The 22,702-nt window shown below is 39.6% G+C and overlaps 1 protein-coding gene across 3 annotated transcripts in view; it reads right to left on the bottom strand.

Moving 5' to 3' along the window:
• ZDHHC2 (zinc finger DHHC-type palmitoyltransferase 2) overlaps nt 1-22,702 on the bottom strand; it is an 81,912-nt gene that overhangs the window by 7,360 nt on the left and 51,850 nt on the right. For all 3 annotated transcript variants that reach the window (XM_045286658.1, XM_004696173.2, XM_045286659.1), the window contains exons 5-10: nt 22,234-22,303; nt 21,442-21,474; nt 15,103-15,223; nt 13,279-13,411; nt 8,999-9,125; nt 8,610-8,702 (exon numbers count right to left, since the gene is read on the bottom strand). In XM_045286658.1, the coding sequence (XP_045142593.1) occupies nt 8,610-8,702; nt 8,999-9,125; nt 13,279-13,411; nt 15,103-15,223; nt 21,442-21,474; nt 22,234-22,303 (577 nt within the window). The remainder of the gene's footprint in view (nt 1-8,609; nt 8,703-8,998; nt 9,126-13,278; nt 13,412-15,102; nt 15,224-21,441; nt 21,475-22,233; nt 22,304-22,702) is intronic.

Raw genomic sequence — 22,702 nt, 5'->3', positions numbered from 1 at the left:
TGAATTCAACATGATTTAATACATTTTAATTGAAGCAGCTATCAACTATCATGCAACTATTCTTATAGCAGCCTTAGTTTTTAAAGGCATGCTTTTAGTCCTTAATTATTACCTTACATCTAAATTTAAGAACATTTCTATGTTGTGGCACTTTAACATCCTCTTATTAAAAATTTAGAAGTGAAAACTAAAAAAACAGCAAAAAACCAAAGCAAGCCCTTTAGCATGTCTCTGCATAGGGTTCTACGCTTATGGGAAGGGATACTTGTTACTACTCTGGAAAAGGGCTCTATTACAAGTGCAGGATACTAGTCAGGCTCTTTTAGTAGATTCATCACTTATTCTAATAAGACTCTAATAATAGTCAGGATGCATTCACTCAACAGTCTTTACTAAGTACCTATTTCAATAGTGAACAAAGTCCTTCAACTAAAGGAAATGTGTGAGTTGGCCATAAGAATTATGGCTATAAAGCAGGTAAACAGTGTAAAGGAAAGTGAAGCACCAGTTCCTATTTTACAGAGTTTTCAGAGATGCCCACTGTGGCGAAGCTGCACCTGCGTGGGAAACATCGACCATCAGTTACGTAGAGGAAGAAGAGTGAAGGTGTGTAGGTGGTGTGGTTTAGATGCCGTCCAGTCTGTTCTTAGGCACAACAGAACAAAACCCTCCCTGGTCCTGTGCCACCCTCTCAATTGTGATGTCGGAGCCCAGGACTTCTTTTACGATGTCCTTCTACATCACCAAGCATGATGTCCTTTTCCAGGAACGGGGCTCTTCTCACAACGTGTCTAAAGTACATGAGACAATCCTAGTTTCACAATCCTAGCTTCTAAGGAACATTCTAGCTGTGCTTCTTCCAAGACAGAGTTGTTGGTTTTTCGGGCAGTCCACAGTATTGTTTAATATTCTCCACCAGTATCACAATTCAGATCAGGAAGAAAGGGCAGTACCAGGGCACTATCTAAAGGGAGGACTTGGTGCATCAGAGGAGCAGGATGTGTCTGCCTAAGAACTGTGACAGGGAAGCAAAGTGATAAGGGGGCGAAGTCATGGAAGTCTGCGGGGTCAGGGATCAGACAGAGCCTTGTAAACCCAGGTAAGAATATTCGTTGGCTTATATTCGGAGTGAAAAGGGAAATCAATGGTTCACAATGTGCACAAGCGGAAGAATGACACAGTCTGATTTGTTCTAAAAGAACCTTCTTCCTGGAGAAAAGAAGAGTGGGACAAACACAGAACTAGGAAGAGGAGGTAGGAAGCTATTGAAATAATCCGTGTGGAAATGATGAGGTTTTAGATTGGGAATGCAGCCATGGAGAGGGGTGGGGGAGAGAAAGTTTTCAGATGATAGATACATTTCATGGGGACGTATGACAGTATTTGCAAATGGTGTAAGCACAAACAACAAAGAGAGAACTCTAGGCTGATTCTAAAATGTCAGGTCTGAGCACCCGGGAGAACAGGAGTCATCAAGGACTAATCTAGGAGAGAGGCGGGAGAATCCTTGTAAGAGGGGCCAGGGTGGAGATGGGTGAGGTGACAGGATTTGTCTCAACTTAGTGGGTACGGGATCCTTAGTAGTTTGGCAGTTGAGGCTTCCTCCATGAGGTGACCTGGCCTCATGTCAACAGCTCTGTGGAGGCATCTGCCGCGAGCACGCCCAGCAGTTGGAAGGGTCCTTACAGTGGAGCACAATTGGACGGAACGTTCCTCGGTCCAGAGGAACAAGGATAAACCCACGGTAAGTGGTTTGGTTTGGTGTTTTAGAATTCGGGAAAACAAAGCTGTGGGTGGTACAAATGGTTAAATGCTCAGCTAGCTACTAATTGAAAAAACAACTGGTGGTTTGGACCCACCAAGAGACAGCTTGGATTCTAGAAAGGTCTGCTGATGTGCTTGCATAATGTCACCGCGTTGAAAAGTCCGTGGAGCAGTGTTTCTCTGCTTGCTTTCCAGGCAGGGCCGTTATATCATTTCATAGAAGAGGGGAGGGAAGCTTAGCTGTCACAGCCCGACTCCAGCATTTACCAGGAAGGGTCGAGAGCTTGATGTAGGTTTCCTTGACTTCCTCAACTGGGAAAGAAGGCCAGAACGAGGCTTTCTCTCCAACCCCCTAATACACTTAGTGGAAGGAGAGATACTATCTTTAAAACCTAGGTATTTTTGAACTACAAAAACTGCTGAACAAGGACAAAACATGATTAAAAACTAGTAATATTTTAAAAGTTTAAATATATTCTAAATAATTTATTAGAATTAGATTTATTAGACAGAGGCATACAAAAAACCCATTCATGTTTTTTCAGCTCAGAATAAATTTCAAGTCAAACTTGACAGACCGATACCTTGCCTTGTCTCTGTGAAATGCTTCAGAATGTCCTTTTCATTTATTGGGGGAGTCTGGTCTGACAAAACTCATTCTACAGCTGGGCTGACAAACAGATTCAACTTTTGTGACAACTTAAAATGATTGTCGACTCGCTGTCAAAAACATGTCTTGAGAAGGCGTCTGGGGTCATATCAAGTTCTATGAGAAAAAGTATTGTGATAAATAAGAAATTTAGGTGTGAGGGGTGCCAAGAGCCCCAGTGGATGAGAGGCTATCAATTTGGCTACAATGCACAAGGTCATCAGTTTGAAACCACCAGCTGCTCTGCTGGAGAAGGAGGGGCTTTCTACCCTGGTACAGAGTTACAGTCTGAGATTCACAGGGGCAGTTCGACCCTGTCTCTTGTAGAGTCTCTAGGAGTCAGCATCAATGCGATGGCAGTGATTTTGAGGGGTTTTGGGGGGCAGGTTGCTGATATAGGTGCTGTGTTCATAGTAATTTTGACCACAAAATTTCCATATATTAACTAAAAATTATATTATGCTGAAAAAGGTCAGACAAAAAATTAACATAAGACCCAGCAGTTCCTCTCCTAGGGATATACCCCAAAGGACTGAAAGCAAGAATGTAAAAATATTTTTATACATTAACATCCACTGTAGTGCTGTTCATAAAGCTCAAGAGTGGAGAGAGCCTAAATGTCTATTAGTAGATGAACGGATAAATGAAATGGGTATATGTAAACAAGGGATCTTACTCTGTCATACAGAGACATGGAGTCCCCGTACACACCACAATCTTGAGAACATGCAAAATGAAGCAAGCCAGGCACAAAGGACAAATATTTTCTTATCCCACAAATAGGAAATAACACAAATAAAGGTTTATTAGTGGTTAATGAGTGGTTACAAAGGGAAGGGTCTGGGGGAGGGTGGGGAGACCACCCTTTAGGAGGCCATAGTTTCTGTTACCGGTAATGAAAAATTTGGACATAGTGATGGTGGTTGTACAACATGAAGTAATGCAAATTCCATTGACAATGTACATGTAAAACTTGAATGGGAAATGCTCTGTTACATATACGATAAAAGATGGTATTGTGACTATGCTTTTGCTATTGATACACACTAAAATGAGACGTATGGCCATACTAAAACAAATCTGTCTTAAAGATGTAAAGGCTAGTGCTTCAATTCATTAAAAATGCATATATACAGCATTTTATAAGTTTGAGTAATTTTGCCTTTTGCTAGTCTAATACTAAAGTTAGAATCAAAATTCAGGGTTTTCTCCTATCGATAAAAATTCTTTTATACTTGGATTTTATTTTTTAAAAATCTGTAGTACAGACCATAAAAAGAAAACGGGTTCGTTTCCTTGACTACTGGAGAACTCACTGACTACTGGAGAACTCCCAAAGAGGGCGCACACAAATCTGATACTCAGCTGTGAAGTCATAGTTCTCCCTAGCCTGCAGTGGACTAAGATCGTCAGGTCCTCCGGTGTATGAAAGTTAACTATCCAATGAGATCTTGAACTTGAAGAGATCGAGGAGCTCCATTCAGATACTACTGTTCAGGGCTTGCACAGATGAACTCCGATGTGTCTTGGCTGAAGAATTCGGGGGACTTTTAGTTCACCAGCACCTGGGCTCCGTGGGGCACCTGGAGACTCTTTTCTTCTGAGCTTCAAGGCTTATCAGATTCTTGGCTCAGAGCTCAGATTCCCATCTCTTCTGGTTCAGATGGCGCATCTTCTCACCACAACACTGAAGACACTAAGAACCAGTCAGTCAGGATGTCAAGAGCAAGGCCCCAGATGACTCTTAATAGATCGGATCAAAAACAAACTTAAAGCTGAGCAAAGTCCTCCTAAAAATGAGTCTCCAAGACTGCTTTTCACCTTGGCACATAAATGGTTCAGATAATGTTTCAAGGTCATCCCCCAAAGCACTAAGAATTTGGTGGTGAGAACAGCCACCACCTGCCTACCTGTCATTTTTTTGTCACACTGTGGTGGCTTGCATGCTGTTCTGATCCTGGAAGCTATACCATCAGTGCTTTTTAATACCAGCAGGGTCAGCCAAGGAAGACGGGGTTCAGTGGAGTGTCCAGACTAAGACAGACTTACAAGAAGAGCCTGGTGATACACTACTTAAAAAGATGGGCCAGTGCATTCCGTGATGCTCACCTTCTCGACACAATTGCTGAAGACAAAGCGAGTCCATAAGCAAATGTGGTGAAGAAAGCTGATGGTGCCCGGCTATCAAAAGATATAGCATCTGGGGTCTTAAAGGCTTGAGGTTAAACAAGCGGCCATCTAGCTCAGAAGCAACAAAGCCCACATGGAAGAAGCACACCAGCCTGTGCCATCACGAGGTGTCGAAGGGATCAGGTACCAGGCATCAAAGAACAAAAAATCATATCATTGTGAATGATGGGGAGTGCGGGGTGGAGACCCAAAGCCCATCTGTAGGCAACTGGACATCCTCTTACAGTAGGGTCTCAGGGAGGAGACGAGCCAGTCAGGGTGCAGTGTAGCAACAATGAAACATACAACTTTCCTCTAGTTCCTACATGCTTCCTCCTCCCCCACTATCATGATCCCAATTCTACCTTACAAATCTGGCTAGACCAGAGGATGTACACTGGTACAGATAGCAACTGGAAACACAGGGAATCAGGGCGGATGATCCCTTCAGGACCAGTGGTGAGAGTGGTGATACCGGGAGGGTGGAGGGAAGGTGGGGTGGAAAGGGGGAACCAATTACAAGGATCTATATATAACCTCCTCCCTGGGGAACAGACAACATAAAAGTGGGTGAAGGGAGACATTGGACAGTGTAAATAATAATTTATAATATTTTATAAATTATTTATAATTTATAAATTATCAAGGGTTCATGAGGGAAGGGGGTGGGGAGGGAGAGGGAAAAATGAGGAGCTGAGGCCAGGGGCTTAAGTGGAGAGCAAATGTTTTGAGAATGATGAGGGCAGTGAATGTACAAATGTGCTTTACACGATTGATGTATGTATGGATTGTGATAAGAGTCGTATGAGCCCCTAATAAAATGATTTTTAAAAATGGGCCAGGGAAAACCTTATGAATAGAGCCTGTCAGGGTGGAAGGCACTCAAATCACAACTGGGAAAGAGCTGACTTCTCAAAGCAGAGTTGGCCTTAAAGCAGACGAGGCCTTCATTTGCCACCGTGGAACAAGATGAAAAGAAACAGCTGTAAGCCTTCGTTAGAAGTCAGAATGAGGGATGATGTATGAAGTATGAATCTAGAAATATTGGAAGTTTTCAAAAATAAAGTGGGATGCATAAAGATAAATGTCCTAGACAATCGTGCACTAACATAGACTGATCTAGGACATTTTGAACCAGACAATCACATGCTCCAGGCAGCTAGGGCATCTGGAAGAAATGATGACGCTAAAGATTTGAAGGGAAGATGGCAAAGGGTGGCTAGGGAAGACAAGACTGCACTGAAGACGGAATAGGAACGGCATCACGTTCACTGTCAAAGAGAACATTTCAAGATCTCTCCTGAAGTGCAATGCTGCCACTGAGAGGGCACCTCCTTGTGTAGACGAGGGAGAGGGAGAGCAGTTCATAGGACTATTCGAATGGCCACCGGTCACTGACGCCAAAAGTCAACAAAGGAGCGGAGTCACCAACTTCTGCAGTTTGAAATGGAGCGAGCATGCCATCAAGGTGTATGGGCAATGCCTGGTGATTGGAATTGGAAAGTTGGGAACAAAGAAGGATAAGCAGTTGGAAAATACAGTCTTCGTGGCAGAAAAGATGTTTGAAATGACATGAAAGAATTTTGCAAGACCAAATAACTTCTTTAAGCAACAAATACTGTGGACCTCACCAAATAATATTCATACAAATCAGATAGACTAATCTGTATAAAAAGGCCACAGAACAACTCAATACCATCATTTAGCACAAGGCCAAATGTTGACTTTAGAACAGACCGTCATTTGCTCATAGGCAATTTCAAGTTGAAGGAAGCTGAAGAAAAAAAAATTAAGCTTATAAGAGCCAAAATATGACCTTGAGTATATTCTACTTGAATTTAGAGACCCACTGAAAAATAGATTTGACAGAGTGAATAATAATAATTGAACAATAAAAACTTACTTAATGACCAAATAAGTTGTGGGATGACATCAAAGTCATATATGAAGAAAAGCAAAAGGTTATTAAAAAAACAGGAAAGGAATGAAAAGGAATATGAGACTCTGAAACTTGTTCTTCGATATGGAGCAGCTAAAGTGTTTGGGGGAAATGACGAAGTAAAAGCCTGGAAGGGAATATTTCAAAGGGAAGACAAAATGTACCATCATGAAATGTGCAAAGATGTAGAGTTAGAAAAGCAACGGGATACAACACAATCTAGCTCTCCCAAGTCCAAAAAACTGAAGAAAAAATCCAAGTCTCTAATACAATATTGAAGAATTCTATGTGCAAAAGATTGAATGATGCGGTAAATATCCAGCGAAGATAAAAGGAATACAGAGTCACTGTACCAAAAAGAATTGACCAGTGTTCAAACCATATTAGGAGGTAACATGACCAAGAACTGATAGTATTAAAGGAAGAACTCTAAGCTCCACGGAAGGCACTGAGGAAAAACAAGGCTCCAGGAAGTGACAGAATATCAATGAAAATGTTTCAACAAACATGCAGTGCTGGAAGCACTCATTATCTATGCCAAGAAATTTGGAACAGAGGGACCTCACCAATTAAAATGGAAGAGATCCACATATGTGACCATTCCAAAGAGGAGTGCCTTACACAATGTAGAAATTAGCAAAAAATATCCTTGATATCACACACAAACTTCTGCTGAAAATAATCCAAAACTTGTTGCAGTGGGATATCAACAGGAAACTGCCAGAAATTCAAGCTAGATTCAGAAAAGGATGTGAAATGAGGGTCATCGTGATGTTAGATCTTGGCTGAAGCAGTGACCACCAGAGAGATGATTCCTTACGTTTTATTGACGGTGTAGAGGCCTTTGTGTGGATTACAACCAATTAGACATAACACTGTGAAGAATGGGAATTCCAGAACACTTAATTTGGCTTATGCAGAATCTGTACATGTAGAACCAAAATCCTCACACTCTGTCTCAGAAATAAAGTCAGATGCTCCTTAGAAGTGAGGAAAGGAGACTTCATCTCCAAGACTTTAGGCATGTCATCAGGTGGGCTTAGTCCCGAGGGACAGGCATCCTATGTGGTGGAGAGTCAACATAAACGAGGACAAGCCTCAAACAGGTGGACTGACTCAGGGACTCAATGGTTCAGACACAGCAATGCTTGTGAGGGGGGTAGAAGACCTGGCAATGATTTTTTTTTATTGTGATGTACATAGGGTTGCTGAGTTAGAATCAACTCAACGGCACTTAATAATAGCAACAACAAGAGTATAGTAGGCTGCCTGGGTGGGGCAAACAGTTAACATGCTTGGATGGTAACTGCAAGGTTGAAGGTTCAAGTCTCAGAGGCACCTCAGAAGAAAGGCCTAGGAATCTATTTCTAGAAAACCAGCCATTCAAAATCTTAGGAAGAACGGTTCTACTCGGATGCACATCAGGTCAGTGTCTGCAGTTCTGTTTGCTCTCCAAAGGCCTGACCGAGGGACGCACTCAGAGGTCCCAGGTCATGGAAGGCCACTGAGGGCAGAGGGAACGTTTCTCTCCTGACCACCAGAGCACTGACGGAGCTCATTTTGACTTCCATTTATTTTTCTTTTAATTACTATGTTGTCAACATCAAGACATTATTTAATTAGCTAACTGTATACAGAATAAAACTCTTTTCATCCACCACCCAGACAAATCAACAGAATTTTATATAGTTGTGAACTTCTTATATATACTGCCCTCCATCAGATCTTCAAGGCCTACTGGTGGTGTGCAGGAGGTTCATTGCTGCATTGCTAACCACGTGGCCTAGAGTTCAATGTCACCATGCACTCCACAGGAGAAGGATGAAGCTGTTTGCTCCTGTGAAGACGCAGTCTCGGGAACCCTAGAAGCAGTGTGACTCAGTCCTCTGGGACTGCTCTGAGTTGGAATCGACCATAGGGCAGTGGGTTTGGATTTTTAAGGTCATGTCTCCCTCCTTCACTCCCAGAGGGAAATCATTATAATTTATCTTATAGTCTTTAAATGATTTTTACAAAGGAATGTATAACCAAAGGACACAGGATAAAATACATGATTTAAAAATTGGAAAAGCAACTGCCTAGGATTACTTTTTCGCCGTTGGATTCAGCCCTGCAGGAGTAGATGGTTGTTCAGGATCCTGGTTAACAAGGCAAGTTGGGAAAGCGCAGCCATCGCCGAGGCTGCAATACAAACAACAACTTGTAATTGAACCCTAAAAGAAACAGTAGAATGACACTTTTTCAAATGCTGATGTCATAGTCAGACACGAGCTTCAATACAACGTTTATATCTAAAGAGATGATGAGTTGACTGGCTTTTTCACATTGATGTAAAATTGTATCACAATTAGTGCTTTTAAAAAAAGAGCAGTTGCTATTCACAATTATCCAATTGTAGACCAACAGAATAAGAGATCACAAATGATCTCTTATGGATTACTTTCTTTAGTCTACCTCCTAGTTTGTTCATGATGTACCTTGAAAAAGTGGGTAGCAGCCAATACTTCTTCTCATCACCAAAAACTTGACGCATGTTCTTACTGAAACCCAAGCTGAATCCATTCTTATCCGTTCCATGACGAAATACCGGACTTCTGAATGCCTCTAGAAAAGTATAGAGAAGACAGAGGCGGAAAGAACAATTGAATTAAATGAGCAATGCTCTCCAAACCAATGGCTAGCTTCCTAGAAAGACTTATAGCCCTATCTGTAGTTTTGCAATATAGGTTATTTGTTCAAAAATCATCCAAAAAAAAGATTGTTTCTGTTTTAATTTTGAAGTAACCTTTTTATTAAAATGACAGCACATGTACATTGTAGAAAATCAGAAAATACAGACAAGGAAAAAAGATAAAACTTTTTCGTCATGGTTATGAGATTTATTAGGAAAGCAACAGGTCATAATCCATTATCAGGAAGGCTCAGGATACAGAGCTTTGATCAGGACAGCGTCCTCTCAGCTCTATCCACAGGCATAAAAAAAAAAATCATTTTATTAGGGGCTCACACAACTCTTCACAATCCACATATACATGAATTGTGTAAAGCACATTTGTACATTCATTGCCCTAGTTAAAACTTTTTAATTGGATCTTTTGATAAGTATATAGGCTGACAGATATAGGTATATGCAAATCTACATAGTTTTTCTAACCAAAATGAGACTATCCAAATGTTTTCCAACTTATTTTTACAGTTAGCACACCGTGCTTTCTAGTTTTGTTAGAATTTATCTTATCTATCCAAAGTTTGTAGAGGGTATGCTTAAAAGTGGGTTTGGTCAGACGATCAAGTCCAGCTCTACACTGCAGCCCTCTGCCTACTTCGGACAGGGACGTTGATGTCCAAAAAGGCTTTGGGATTGCATCAGGGCCACATAGTAAATAAATGACACGATTAGGCATGCCCCAGATTTCTATACTCCCTCTTTTATGCTACATGTTTGTAATGAATAATGCTTTAATCTGAAATCTAGATCTTTGTTTTTTATAATACAAATATAGAAGTGTATGATTTTTATATATGTTCCTATAAAGAAAAAAAATCTAACTAGAATCAAGACACTATTGTAAAAAAATTGTGATTTGCAAGATCTATAAAATGTGTCGTAGCATCATTAAGGAGACTATTCTTTTGTCACTGACTGAACTTGGCACCCTTGCCTAAAAATCAATTGAACACCGATATATGGAATGAATTCTAGACTCTCAATTAAATTTTGTTGGCCAATAGGTCTATAATTATGCCAATACCAGAGCATTTTGATCATTGTAGCATTGTTGTAAGTTTTGAAAGCTGGAACTGTGAGTTCTCCAAAACTTGTGTCCATCCCCACCCCCGCCCCATTCACCACTATATTTTTGACCATTCAGGGCCCTGTAGTTCCATATGAATGTGGAGATTGCTACAAAAAGTTTGTTGTGCTATTAATAGGGATTACATTGAATCTATAGATAACTTTGGAGAGTATTGCTATTTTAATAATATGACGTCTTCAAAATTATTAACATGGGGCATCATTAAATTCTATCTGCATGTTTTCTATGGAGAAGTTCAATAGCATCATTCATAACAAAGCCAGGGGCCAATTGTGGAACTGACTTGAATATGCACATTCAAGTTGAACCTGAAGAAAATTAAAACAAGTCCACATGAGCCAAAATGCAACCTTAAGTATATGTCACCTGAATTTAGGGATGTAGTCGTTCCATAATTTCATAGCAACCTGAAGATATATAAAAATGCAGAGGTGGAGTTCAACCTGTCAATCAGGTCAGCTTGATGGTGTCTCCTTGTGGAGACAAGATGGACTTCTCATAAAGAGGGCCCTGGGAACTTCCTCTCCCTCCCCCCAACCCTGCCTTCAACTTCCTGCTGTGGAGTCATTGGGAGGACTGACAGAGCCTTGGATCCAAACACGTGGAGCACTGACGGTGTTCCCTTTCCTAAGCCGAGACATTTGGATGAGAGCCACATGGTCAACTGACTGGAAAAGATCTATATTCAAGCTCCTTGCAAAGTATGGTGATGTCCAGAATGTGGGAAAGCGATCAAACAATATCACTGATATCACATGCAAATAAAATTTTGCTAACGATCGTTTGAATGATTGTCAGCACATTATTGCAGAAATACATCAACAGGGAATGGCCAGAAATTCAGGCTGGCTTCAGAAGAGAATGTGGAATGAGTGATATCAGATGGATGTTGGTTGAAATCAGAGAATCCAGGAAGATGATTCCTTTGTTTTATTGTTTGTGCAAAGGTATTAAATTGTGTGAATCATAACAAATTATGGATAACATTGTGAAAATTGGCAATTCTAGTACACTTAATTGTGTTCATGTGGAACTTGTATGTAGACTAGTAGGCAGTTATACAAAGAGAACATGGTGATACTGGGTGATTTAAAACCAGGAAAGGTGTGCATCAAAGTTGTATCTTTGCACCACACATATTCAGTCTGTTTGCTGAGTAAATAATCCAAGAAGCCTAACAATGCAGGAAAATACAGCATAAGGATTAGAAGAAGACTCATTAACAACCTATGGTATGTAGGTGACAAATCTTCCTTGTAGAAAATGAAAAGGATGTAAAGCACGTACTGATGGAGATCAAAAACTATGGGTTACAGTTCAAGATTAAGAAAACAAAAATCTTCACAACGGGACCAGGAAGTAACATCATGACAAATGGAAACAAGATTGAAGTTGTCAAGATATGAATTTTACTTAGATCCACAATTAGTACTCAGAAAAGCAGCAGTCAGGAAATCAAATAATGTATGGTATTGGGCAGATCCACTGGAAAAAAATCTTTAAAATAGTATAGAGCAAAGATGTCATTTTTAAGATTAAAGTACACCTGGCCCAATCCCTGATGCTTTTAATTGCATCATATGCATGTGAAACTGGACAATGAATAAGGAAGACTGAAGAATCGATGGCTTTGAATTATGGACTTGGCAAGGATTTTAAATATGCAAATGACTTCCAGAAGAATGAGTAAGTCTGTCTTGGAAAAAGTTTAGCCCAAATGCTTCTGGGAATTCAAGACATCATCTCACTTCCCGTATACACTCGTGTATAAGCTGAGTTTTTCAGCACATTTTTAATGCAGTTTTTGTGGTAAAATTAGGTGCCTTGCTGATATTCAGGTCAGCTTATACTCGAGTATATACGGTACTTTGGACATATGGGGGGACCAGTCCCTGGAGAAGTAGAAGGTGAGTGAAAATGAGAATGACCCTCAGGGACAGTGACACAGTGGCTGTAGCAGTGGACTCAGAAACTGCTGTGAGGGTATTGGCAGTGTTGTTGTTTGTTTGTTTGTACACAGGGTTGCTACGAATGGTACTTGACTCCAATGAACCTAACAGAAGCAACAAGAGTTGTTTACATTCATTCAATGATATTTGTCATTTCCAATGTACAAGTCTCTCACTCTTATCAAATTAATCCTGGTTAAATGTATGCTTCTAGAAATAGGATTATTTTCGTAAGTTCCTTTTGTTCACGCCTACTAGATTGAACTGCAGCAGGTATCGTATACTGCCCTTGTGTTCTGCAACTCTGTTGAGTTCATTCACTAGCTCGTGTGTAGCTATGATTTTCTTAAAACCATGTCACGGTGAATAGGGATAACTCGACTCCTTTCTAATGTACGAGCTTCTTACTTCTTTTTCTCATGTCAGATTTATCTGGCTTATTCTTTAAGAATTGTATGGAATAGAAGTGTATCTTATCTTCTTCCTGATCTTAGTGGGAACGCTTCAGACTTCCATCACTGAGTATAATGTTAGCTTTGGTTTTTCATAACTATCTTTAAGTGCCCTTCTATTCCCAGCTTAGATATCCATGGGTGTCTACTTATTCCCTGCATTTTACGAACATGATTCCTTAGACCAATTGTTCCATCTTCCAGCATTCTCTTTGCTTCCTTCAAAGTACTTTGTATTTCACAATTACTTTGGGTTACTAATTTCTTTGGTTATTAATTCTCTATGCTTTCCACTAGACTGATTTGCCTCTGCTAACCACTGCCTATACACAATATTTTATACATAATGGACAGTCAGTACACATATGGAGTGAATGAATTTGTGTATCACCACGTCACAACTCACCAAAAAATGTGAGGACTAAGTATGAGATTTACCACTTCCGGACAGGCTGGTACTTAATCATATAGCAACTTTTGGTGAATATTTATATATGATGTAATTAAAATTCAGGGAACTACAAAATGAGATACTCACCTAATGTAGATTTATTTTTGCTGACTAGCCAACAATGATAGGCAAACAGAGAAGACAAGCTGACAGAAAACATAGCTGCAGCAAAGAATAAAAAGATGACATGGAACTTGACTTGAGTATCAGGTAGACCATTCTACAGAGAAAGGAAAGAAAGCAAATATTTTGTCACAGGGATAAGAAGTATTCTCCCTACTTTGGCAAATTAATTAGTAATGTTTGGGGCTTAGATTTTTTCTCCTTACATTTAGATATGGAGACAGACTCATGATTTTATGTTAAAAATTATATATATATACACACACATAGGTACTTATACAATATATTTTTATTTTAATCTGATGTTTATAAACACTTTAATCTGATGATACATATTTGTCTATGTGGCTAAATGAGGGAGATGTCACAAGGTTTGTGAAAAAAGTCTTATTTTTTAATTCCATTTTGAACTTTTTGAAGCCTCCTTATATATTTATCCACACACATATACACATCATCAGATTAAAATAAATGTTTATTGTAATATAAGTATATATGGTAGATATTTTTGAAAAGAAAATATTTTAAATTCTGGGACATCTATTGTGTTTTGAATAATCAGCATACACACAGAAAATTATGGTGGGAATGATAGGATGTATGTTAATTATAAAAGTAATGGAAAATAAAATACGGAGTGTTTTTGCGGTGTTCCCAAACATAGTTTTTAATTCCTTGCTGGGGATACGTTTTGTTAATACGCTACAGGTTCACACATTTTAAGTACCCTTATTTCATAAGGATTAAGTGGCACACTTTAACCGCTGTACTCATTGACATTTTTACATTACCACACACAACAACATCAGCTACCAGACCACAACAGCAACACAGCCACAATCACGCTTCACACGATCTAAATGATCAGTGTTATCCAAAAAATCGACCCTTGTGGGGACCACCTGTCTAAAGTAAACCTTACCCAGTTCATGGTCTGCACCCAGATATCTCAAAGCAAGACCAGTTCAACTTTTCCTGTCTGAGTGTCCAAGGGGATGCAGACTCACTAGGCTAGAAGGCTTTGGCCTGAGAGCACTTGGCCAAGCGCCAGAGGCGAGTCCCTCGGAATGGTCAGTGTTTCAACAACCTGTGGTGCCTGTTAGATTGACACAGGTAACAAAGGCCTCTTCGAGGCTTTTGACAGCAACCTTAGCACAATGAAAACTCTGGTCACTACTTTCCAAATACAGTTGTGTTTTGGAACTAAAATCTCCCACAGAAAGAGGATCAGTAGGTTGTGTTTGCTCAGATATTCACGGGGAGCATTCTTTAAGCTGGACCTGGAAGTAACCTTGAAGGCTGGAAGCAGGTCCATTCACATATGCTTAACGATGCAACTGGCACCCAGCAAATCAATCTTTGTCATTGGACTTAAATGCCACTTAAGTCATCCAGCAATTCGGAAAAAGTATAATCTAACATAAATAATAAGGCAGCTCAGGCAGGGTATAGGCAGTTTTTTTTTTTTTACCATCTTTTGGGGCTCACAGGGAGTATTTTTGGCCATTTAAACATTAAATTTTAATTTGGTCTTGCTCGCATTTAAAATCTATAAGCACAGAGAGCCATTGAGGTGCCTAGAGACATTCCTACTTATATCTAATAAGATAGAGGAAAAACTTTAACATAATTTTTATAATGGAAACACCCTATTTTTAAAGAATGAAAAAACATCTTGTATTTTTAAAATTGGCTCTCTACTATGTAATCAATGTCTGGAATAATTCACTTCTGAAAAATATACATGTTTTATTTTTGTTTACTAAAAAAGACAAGGTAATGACTTACTGTCCAAAATTTGATAAAATACTGTAAATCCGTAGCAGCAATAAAAAGGCAGTATAGCAGAGAATATGCCAAAAAGAGGAGGAAAAATTTGTAATTTGAAAATCCAACACAATTGTTCACCCTGTCAACAAAGAAAAACAAATTGCATTTTAAGTTTCCCTGTAGGAATACATATGCTCAGCCTGAACATAGTGTTCAGCTGATAACATTTTAAATGTGTTTCCATTTCTTGCAGTATGGCGCATACAATTTCTTTACACCTACAAACATTTAAAAAATCCATTTCACGAAGGGAATTTCTGTGTGTAGGTTTTAAAAATGAATATTTAGCATTGCTTTCATCCATTATGGAAATGTAAACTCTCATGCTCCAATATGATAGACTAGTGAACGCATGCCTAAATGCACAACCTGGAGCAACCAATGAACTCAGACTGATGGGAGGCATTTATGAAGTTCTTCTTTTGCGCGATTGTAGGGTTTGACTTCCCATTATGCTGAAGTAGTTTAAAATCTCTCACGTTTCCCCAAATCAGATGAAAAATCTTCACAAATGACTTTTCATGCAGTCAGCAGATCCCCTGGTTGTCCGAGCCTCCTGAATGGGGAGTTGACAAAAAGGGGCCACACAGGGTGTCGCGGGCCAGCACCCCACACTAGATCTTTGGGAGCCCTTGATAGGATGTCTTTCCTTTAGCTGTGAAACAAGCATTGTGAGCGCAGCCCTGAGAGTCAGCTCTGCCTTCTATGATCCCAACTACAGAGCGTTAGACATTCTCAGTTCTTACTCTGAAAGCAGATTGCAGGGCACAGGGGGCACACAGGAATCAAACTATCCTATTAGTGAACATAAACACAAATCAACTCATATCATCTTTATACGTGCAGTCAGAATTTGCTTTGTCCTTCCTCCCCTTAGGCCAATAAGGAAATCACTGGATGATGTTCTGTAACCCTTCGTGGGCAGGGGCCGATGTCTTCAGTGCGCGAAGCAGCTCCTTGTCACTGATAAGACGAGCATATACTGCCTGACACACGCCTTCACTTGCCGCTCCTCGCGTGTGCTTCTTTCCTCCTTGAAGGCCACACGGTCATGTCACTCCACTGGCTTTGCTAATAAACCGAAACAGTTTTTCTCTCTAGCTTTTTAAAATGAAACTCTGTTCCCAGGAACATTTCTTCTATTTTCAACTTTTAAGAAATATCAGGAAAAGGGAACAATGGCAGAGTCAATAATTTGGGGGTATAAAGGCCTTCTATTTGGCAAATAAATTCATAAAGAAGTAAAAAATTATGAATGTGCTTTGCATGAAACAGCTGCATCTGAAGCTCTCAAGGTTCCAGCGGGACTAACAAACTGATGGCTGCGATGGGCATTTATGGAGCTCACAGAGGAATAAAGGCAAGAAAGAATAGTGGACATGGTTGTCGAGAAGCCTAGCGTAGTTGCATTCTGTCTCAAAAGGATTGAAGATACTTATTTCCCCTGCTTCCTCTGCGAGTTTCAAGAGGAGAGAATGGGCAAGCCAGCCAGGGGTGCTGTCAGACTTTGCACACGTGGATGCAGTCAGACAATGAGCCTTGTGGAGTAGGGAAAACTGTAAGGGATAAGAAAGATGGGTTTTCTTGCTTTGAGTTTTGTATCGAATGATCAGTAGCATTTCTAAAGAAAGCAAAGTTATTTTGACTATAGATTTTATAGTATCTAGTTTAGCTTACTTTAACTTCTACTTAAGAACAGGATTTTATTTGCCAAATCAGAGTCAGGAAACCTTTGCATTTGATATGTATTGCACACTAGAAGAAACACGGTAATATTGTTTATTTTGAATAATACCTTACTTTTTGTAAAACAGATTTTGGTTGGACACTGTAATTGCCAGCTGCTTTGAGACTCCATTTGAAAAGAAAGAGAACTTTTCTGAGTGTGAGCCCCGTCCACCCAGAAGAGGAATGACTTCATACGGATAAACAAAACACGTTCCAGGCAAAAATGCCTCCTTAAGCTGTTTAAATTCAGTCGAAATGGTTGTTGGCTGTTTCTGGGCAGTTGCTTTCTCAGTTTAAAACACCAAAAGGACATTGGAATATTGGAAAGAAAGTGGCCTCCGAGGTCCAAAAACCCTTGCTATGTGGCTCTAAACTTTATGAGCTCTACTTTGCTCCTCTTAAAAATACAATAATGTCTGTGTATGTCATTGCTATTAAGCATTGGATTACTAGCAAGGTCAGCAGTTCAAGCCAATCATCCACTACAAGGGAGAAAGATGAGGTTATCTGTTCTCTTAAAGATATATAGCTTGGAAAGCCTATATAAGGTTGTCACTATGATGCAGACCTGACTTGACGGCAGTGAGTGGGTCACTGTTACAGGGATAACTCATTAGAGCATTGCTGTCGAGTCTGGGGCCAGTCGAGAGATCAGCGGACTTGAAACCACCAATTGCTGCTTGGGAGAAAGATGGGGCAATCTGCTTCCGGAAAGGTCTACGGCCTTGGAAACGCTAGATGGCCATTTCACTCTGTCCTTAGTGTTGCTGAGAGTCCATCCAATAAAGACGCTCAATAAATGCAATCTCAAAGGATTTACTTTATTTGTGCTAACTTCTCTTTGGTAAGGGTGTCAAAGTGTAGTATTAACAGAGTTTATTATGAAATGAAAATGTTATACTCAAAATTAAAATGCTTCACTGATGAAACACCCATTGAAACAAATACTACGGATTCTCCCTGTAACCTAAGGCACCAGTGTGAGGCTAACCCCCTTAGTTCCCCTGATCGACCACTGTTAGTGATGCGGAATATCGGAGGCGAGACACGGTTTATCTAGTTTCTCAAATGCCTCGCTTTGACGGGGAATTTCAAAACTATACTAGGCCTGTATAAAAAGACTTTTTCATAGTCTGGGAACTTCCTAAAGGTCCTTTATTAAGTGACTGTTACATTCATATAATGGCTGTGAAACAAAACAAGGAAGTCCTTTGTGCATTAAATGGAAACTCTTCCAGAATGTAAGGGGGCGTTTAAAAAAGGTTGTGGGAAAACGGAATGAAAAGATCTTCACCGTTGTGCCACCAGGGCTGCTATTGGTTAATTACGACTTTAAAGCAAACCTGCATTGAGTTACTAATTTCAGATTATACATAAGGATACATATTATGAAACATGAATGAATACTAAGTGAAGCTTGCTTCAATACACATAGCTCTGTATTTCTGTTTCTGCTATTCTCCTCTACTGTCACTTTAAAAATATTGTTAAAGATGATACACTTCTTCATTAGAAACGCCAATTGAACTATTGTGTACAATGTTCACACATATTTGTGAACAATCCTGGGAAGTATTATAGAATCTCTGTGCTCATGGATATCCGTATCAAAAAAATCTGTCTGCGCAAACATGGAAAACTCATATTTATGTTATTATCCTGAAAGCATTAGCTAGGGCACTCAAGGCAATATTCTATTGTATAAAAACACTTAAAAGCACATAGCTGATTCAATTTATTAAAACCTATAAGCACTTTAGGCAACTTAAGACGACCATACATGTGCCGGTTCCATATTTTCTTATTTTTAAATTTTATTTTCTTAGCCTTTTAAATAAGACCTGTCTTTATTCTGGAGACAGAGTTCTGCTGTAGTGAATGAGTGTTATTGAACTTTGTGACTTGTGCCTAACCCTCATTGATTTTTCAAACAAGATTCAGTCACTTAAATTTTTCAATATGTGTAATTGGACATCCCATGTATTGTACTCTTAAAAAGCTTTCCCATATGTGAATAGTCTCTTTATCACAATAGTATTTTAAACCCTATGCCATTGGCTATTTTCAGTACCAAATGCTCTGTAGAGGTTACTTATATTATCTCTCACAAAGCTGATAATGTTGCCACGAAAGTGGAAACAGTGATACATATATATATATAAATCTTAGATATATAAATGGATTTTGAGCTCACAACCACAAGCCTTAACCTAAAAACGATCAATTCTTAGGATGTGGTGCTGCTGATATTTACACTCTTGACCAGATCACTGAAGATATGATGGATGCTGTAGCAAAGTGTTGTGAAGAAATCAGATGGTATCCTGCTATCAGAAAGAAATGTGTTGGGGGTGTTACAAACTTGTTTTAAAACAAGCAGCCATCTAAGTGAGGGGTTAGCTGAATCCACGCGGAAGAAACACATCAGCCTGTGTGACCTCAGGATTAAAAACAATAAAATACAAGATCAGAGGAGGAAATAATATTAGAGCTTAGATTCTGAGCAGAAGGTTTGCAGAAAGCTAAGGCTCCAGAAATTGATGGAATACCAATTGAAATATTTCAGAAGGCTGAAGAAGCACTGGAAGCACTCACATGTCTATGCCAGGAAATTTGGATGATAGCTACCTGGCCAACTGACTGGAAGACAGCCATATTTGTACTGATTCCAAATAAAAATGAATCAACAGAATGCTCAGATTATAGAACAGTATCATGGATATCACATACAAGTAAAATGTGGCTGAAGATCATCTAACAACGATTGAGAGGGAACTGTCAGAAGCTCAGGCCAGATTCAGAAGAATATGTGGAACAAGGGCTATCACTGCTAATGTCAGATGGATCGTGGCTCAAAGCAGAGAATACCAGAAAGATGTATGCTTGTCTTTCATTGACTATGCAAAGGCATTCAACTGTGTGGACCATAACAACCCTGAGGAGGATGAGAATCTAGAACACTTCACTGTGCTCACTCAGAACTTGTACGTGGATCAAGAAGCAGTTAGTTGTGTGATTAGAACCTGTGGAGTGTTGTATGGCTTAACATCAGGAAAGGAGTGCATCAGGGTTGTATCCTCTCACCATACTTGTTCAATCTATGTGCTGAGCAAATGAAAGAGAAGCTGGATTATATGAACAAGAGTGTGCCATTGGAATTGGAGGAAGGCTTATAACCAACCTGCGTTACGTTGTAGACGATACACCTTGCTTGCTGAAATTTAGGACGAATTGAAGCGCTTGCTGATGAAAATCAAGGATTGTAGCCTCCAGTATGGATTACAACTTAACGTAAGAAGACCAAAATCCTCACAACTGGAACAGTAGGTAATATCATTAAAAATGGAGAAAAGGTTGAAGTTGTCAAGGATGTTGTCTTACTGGAATCCACTATCAATGCTCACGGAGGCAGTAGTTAAGACCTCAAAGGACATATTGCGCTGGGTCAATCTGCTGCCCCAGACCCTTTAGAGTATTGAAGCATAAGGCTGTTCCTCTGAGGACTACGGTGCACCTAACCCAAGCCCGGGTGTTCTCCATTCCGTCACAAGCATGTGAAAGCTGGACACTGAACAAGTTAGACCGTAGAAGAATTGATGTATTTCGATTGTGGTGCTGGAGAAGAATGTTGAAAATGCCATTACTTGCTAAAAGGACAAACTGACCTGTATTGGCAAAAGGAAGGCCAGAGTGCTCCTTAGAGGCAAGGATCCTAAGACTTTATCTTACAGACTTTGGACATATTGTCCGGAGAAACCAGTCCCTGGAGAAGGATATGTTTGGTAACGTGGAGGAGCAGTGAGAAAGAGGAAGAGCCGCAATGAGATGGATTAACCCCGTGGTTCCGTCACTGGGCTCAGGCACAGGAACAATGGTGAGGGTGGCACTGGACCGTGCTGTATTTCATTCTGTTGTGCACGGGGTCGTTATGGATCAGAGCCAGCTCGATGCCACCTAACAACACCGACAACAATAACGTGGAGGCCAGTGAAAGCCCCAATCCATTTGTAGTGTCCTCCCAGGTCTTAAGCCTCCATCCACTGCCCATGGGTCACTGACGAGGGATTGGAATAGCCCTGCCCTCGGTCAGAGGGCGTCAGAGAGTGAATCAGTGCAGTTAGAGTTAGGTTAAATTTTAACATCTCACCATTTGCTTTCCCTTTTGACCCATTTTTTAATTTGTTCTAGCTTTTATTATTTTTGGCTTTCTTTTGGTTTGAAGTTTTTCCTGTGTTTTACTTTGTTATTATTGCTGGGTTTGTTTTTTGGGGGGAGGGATGTGTTAAATTTTTCTTTATATGAAACTCAGGATAGGACACTGTATAGGGACTTTAAATAGATTAAGCATTTCTTAGAGATATGGCAGGGGTGGCTGGGGGTAAATGAGGGATCAATAATGAGTGCAAAAATGAAAAAAAAGGTTCTAAAATTGATTGTGGTAATGATTGCACAGTTCATTTTAATATATTCAACAATAGAATTATATGATATGGGAATTATTATGTCAACAAAATGGTTTAAAAAATCTATAAGAATAAATAGCTTGTTTCAATATAGAGCTGTACTCACCATGGGCAATGATGATCCATCTTTAAAATACATCTAAAAAGAAAAATAAAACAAATCCAGTACCTCTCACAATTTTCATTATATTAGGTGAAAACTATTTATACGCCAAGCTATTCCAAAAGTCTTGTAGCAACGAAAGCATTAGCTTACCTAAAAACTGAGCAGCAGTAAAAGCCTTCCTTTAATATAAACACTATATATAACCAATTTTAATTATTGCCAAATAATTGCATCTTACATTTAAAATACACATGTTTTAAAAGGGAAATAAAAAAAAAAAATCCTAACCTTAACCTTAACCCCAGCCCTAACATTAACCCTAACGCTAACCCTGAAAAGGGACATTTTTAAAAAGGGAAATTAACCCATTTTCTAAAAACAAGCAACCACAATAACATAAGTGTCCATGTCTGACACACTAAAGAAAGTGCAAAACATCGACCTATTTGCAAAAAAATTTAGACAAAACTTGTCCTTTAATCTTAACCCATAAGCTGAGTAGTGCTGCCCTTGTAGTCTAAGAAACACCCACTACATCTATCATGAAGTCAATTAGGTGACCTTTGTACACACGGAAAGCAGGCCTACAAGGAGCATTTGCTACATGGAAGCAGTTAAGTTGGAAGTGCTAATAAAGGTGCACTTTGCATCAGCCTGAATCTAGGGGGAAAGAGACTGCTGACCGTGACCCCAAGCCATCCTCTTCTGAACGCAAGTGATGCCCGAGGATGTACCTAAGAAGAAGGAGGTACTCCAGACAACAGTGAGAAACGCAGTAAAAGGTGCTCTTACTTGTCACAGACGGAACAGTGATGGCAACGGTCTGGTTTTATAAGTTGGCATCTGTCACAGTATCGGATTGCTAGGAACAAAAAGCTCTACTTAGCCTTGGATTTAGCACTGCATTAAAAATACAATAAAAAGATCTTATCGTCTATCTCAAACAGCATACTGAATTTAAATTTGAGAAAATGAGATATTTGACTATTTAAATACAAAAGTGGATGACTTGCCTGCAGCCACAGTTCTCTAGGGATGTTTCCAAAAATCAAGAAAGAACCTCCCGGAGCAATTATTCTAAGACATTCTCAACTGTCAGTGGGTTCAGAAAGGTTACAAATACGTCCATTTCCACCAAAGTTAAAACAATTCCCCCTTTAAGTAAATTAATTTATGTCCTGTATCCCACTTGAATGACTAGGTGAGGCTACAATTACCTTTTACAAATTTATGAACAAATTTGTTTATTGCTTAAGTTGGC

The sequence above is a fragment of the Echinops telfairi genome, unplaced genomic scaffold (genome assembly GCF_000313985.2).
Source record: "Echinops telfairi isolate 266 unplaced genomic scaffold, ASM31398v2 ScPeMD7_9;HRSCAF=40, whole genome shotgun sequence".
NCBI classification, from domain to species: Eukaryota; Metazoa; Chordata; class Mammalia; order Afrosoricida; family Tenrecidae; genus Echinops; species Echinops telfairi.
Note: the sequence above shows the minus strand (reverse complement) of the source record. Positions and strands in the feature narration are given on the sequence as shown.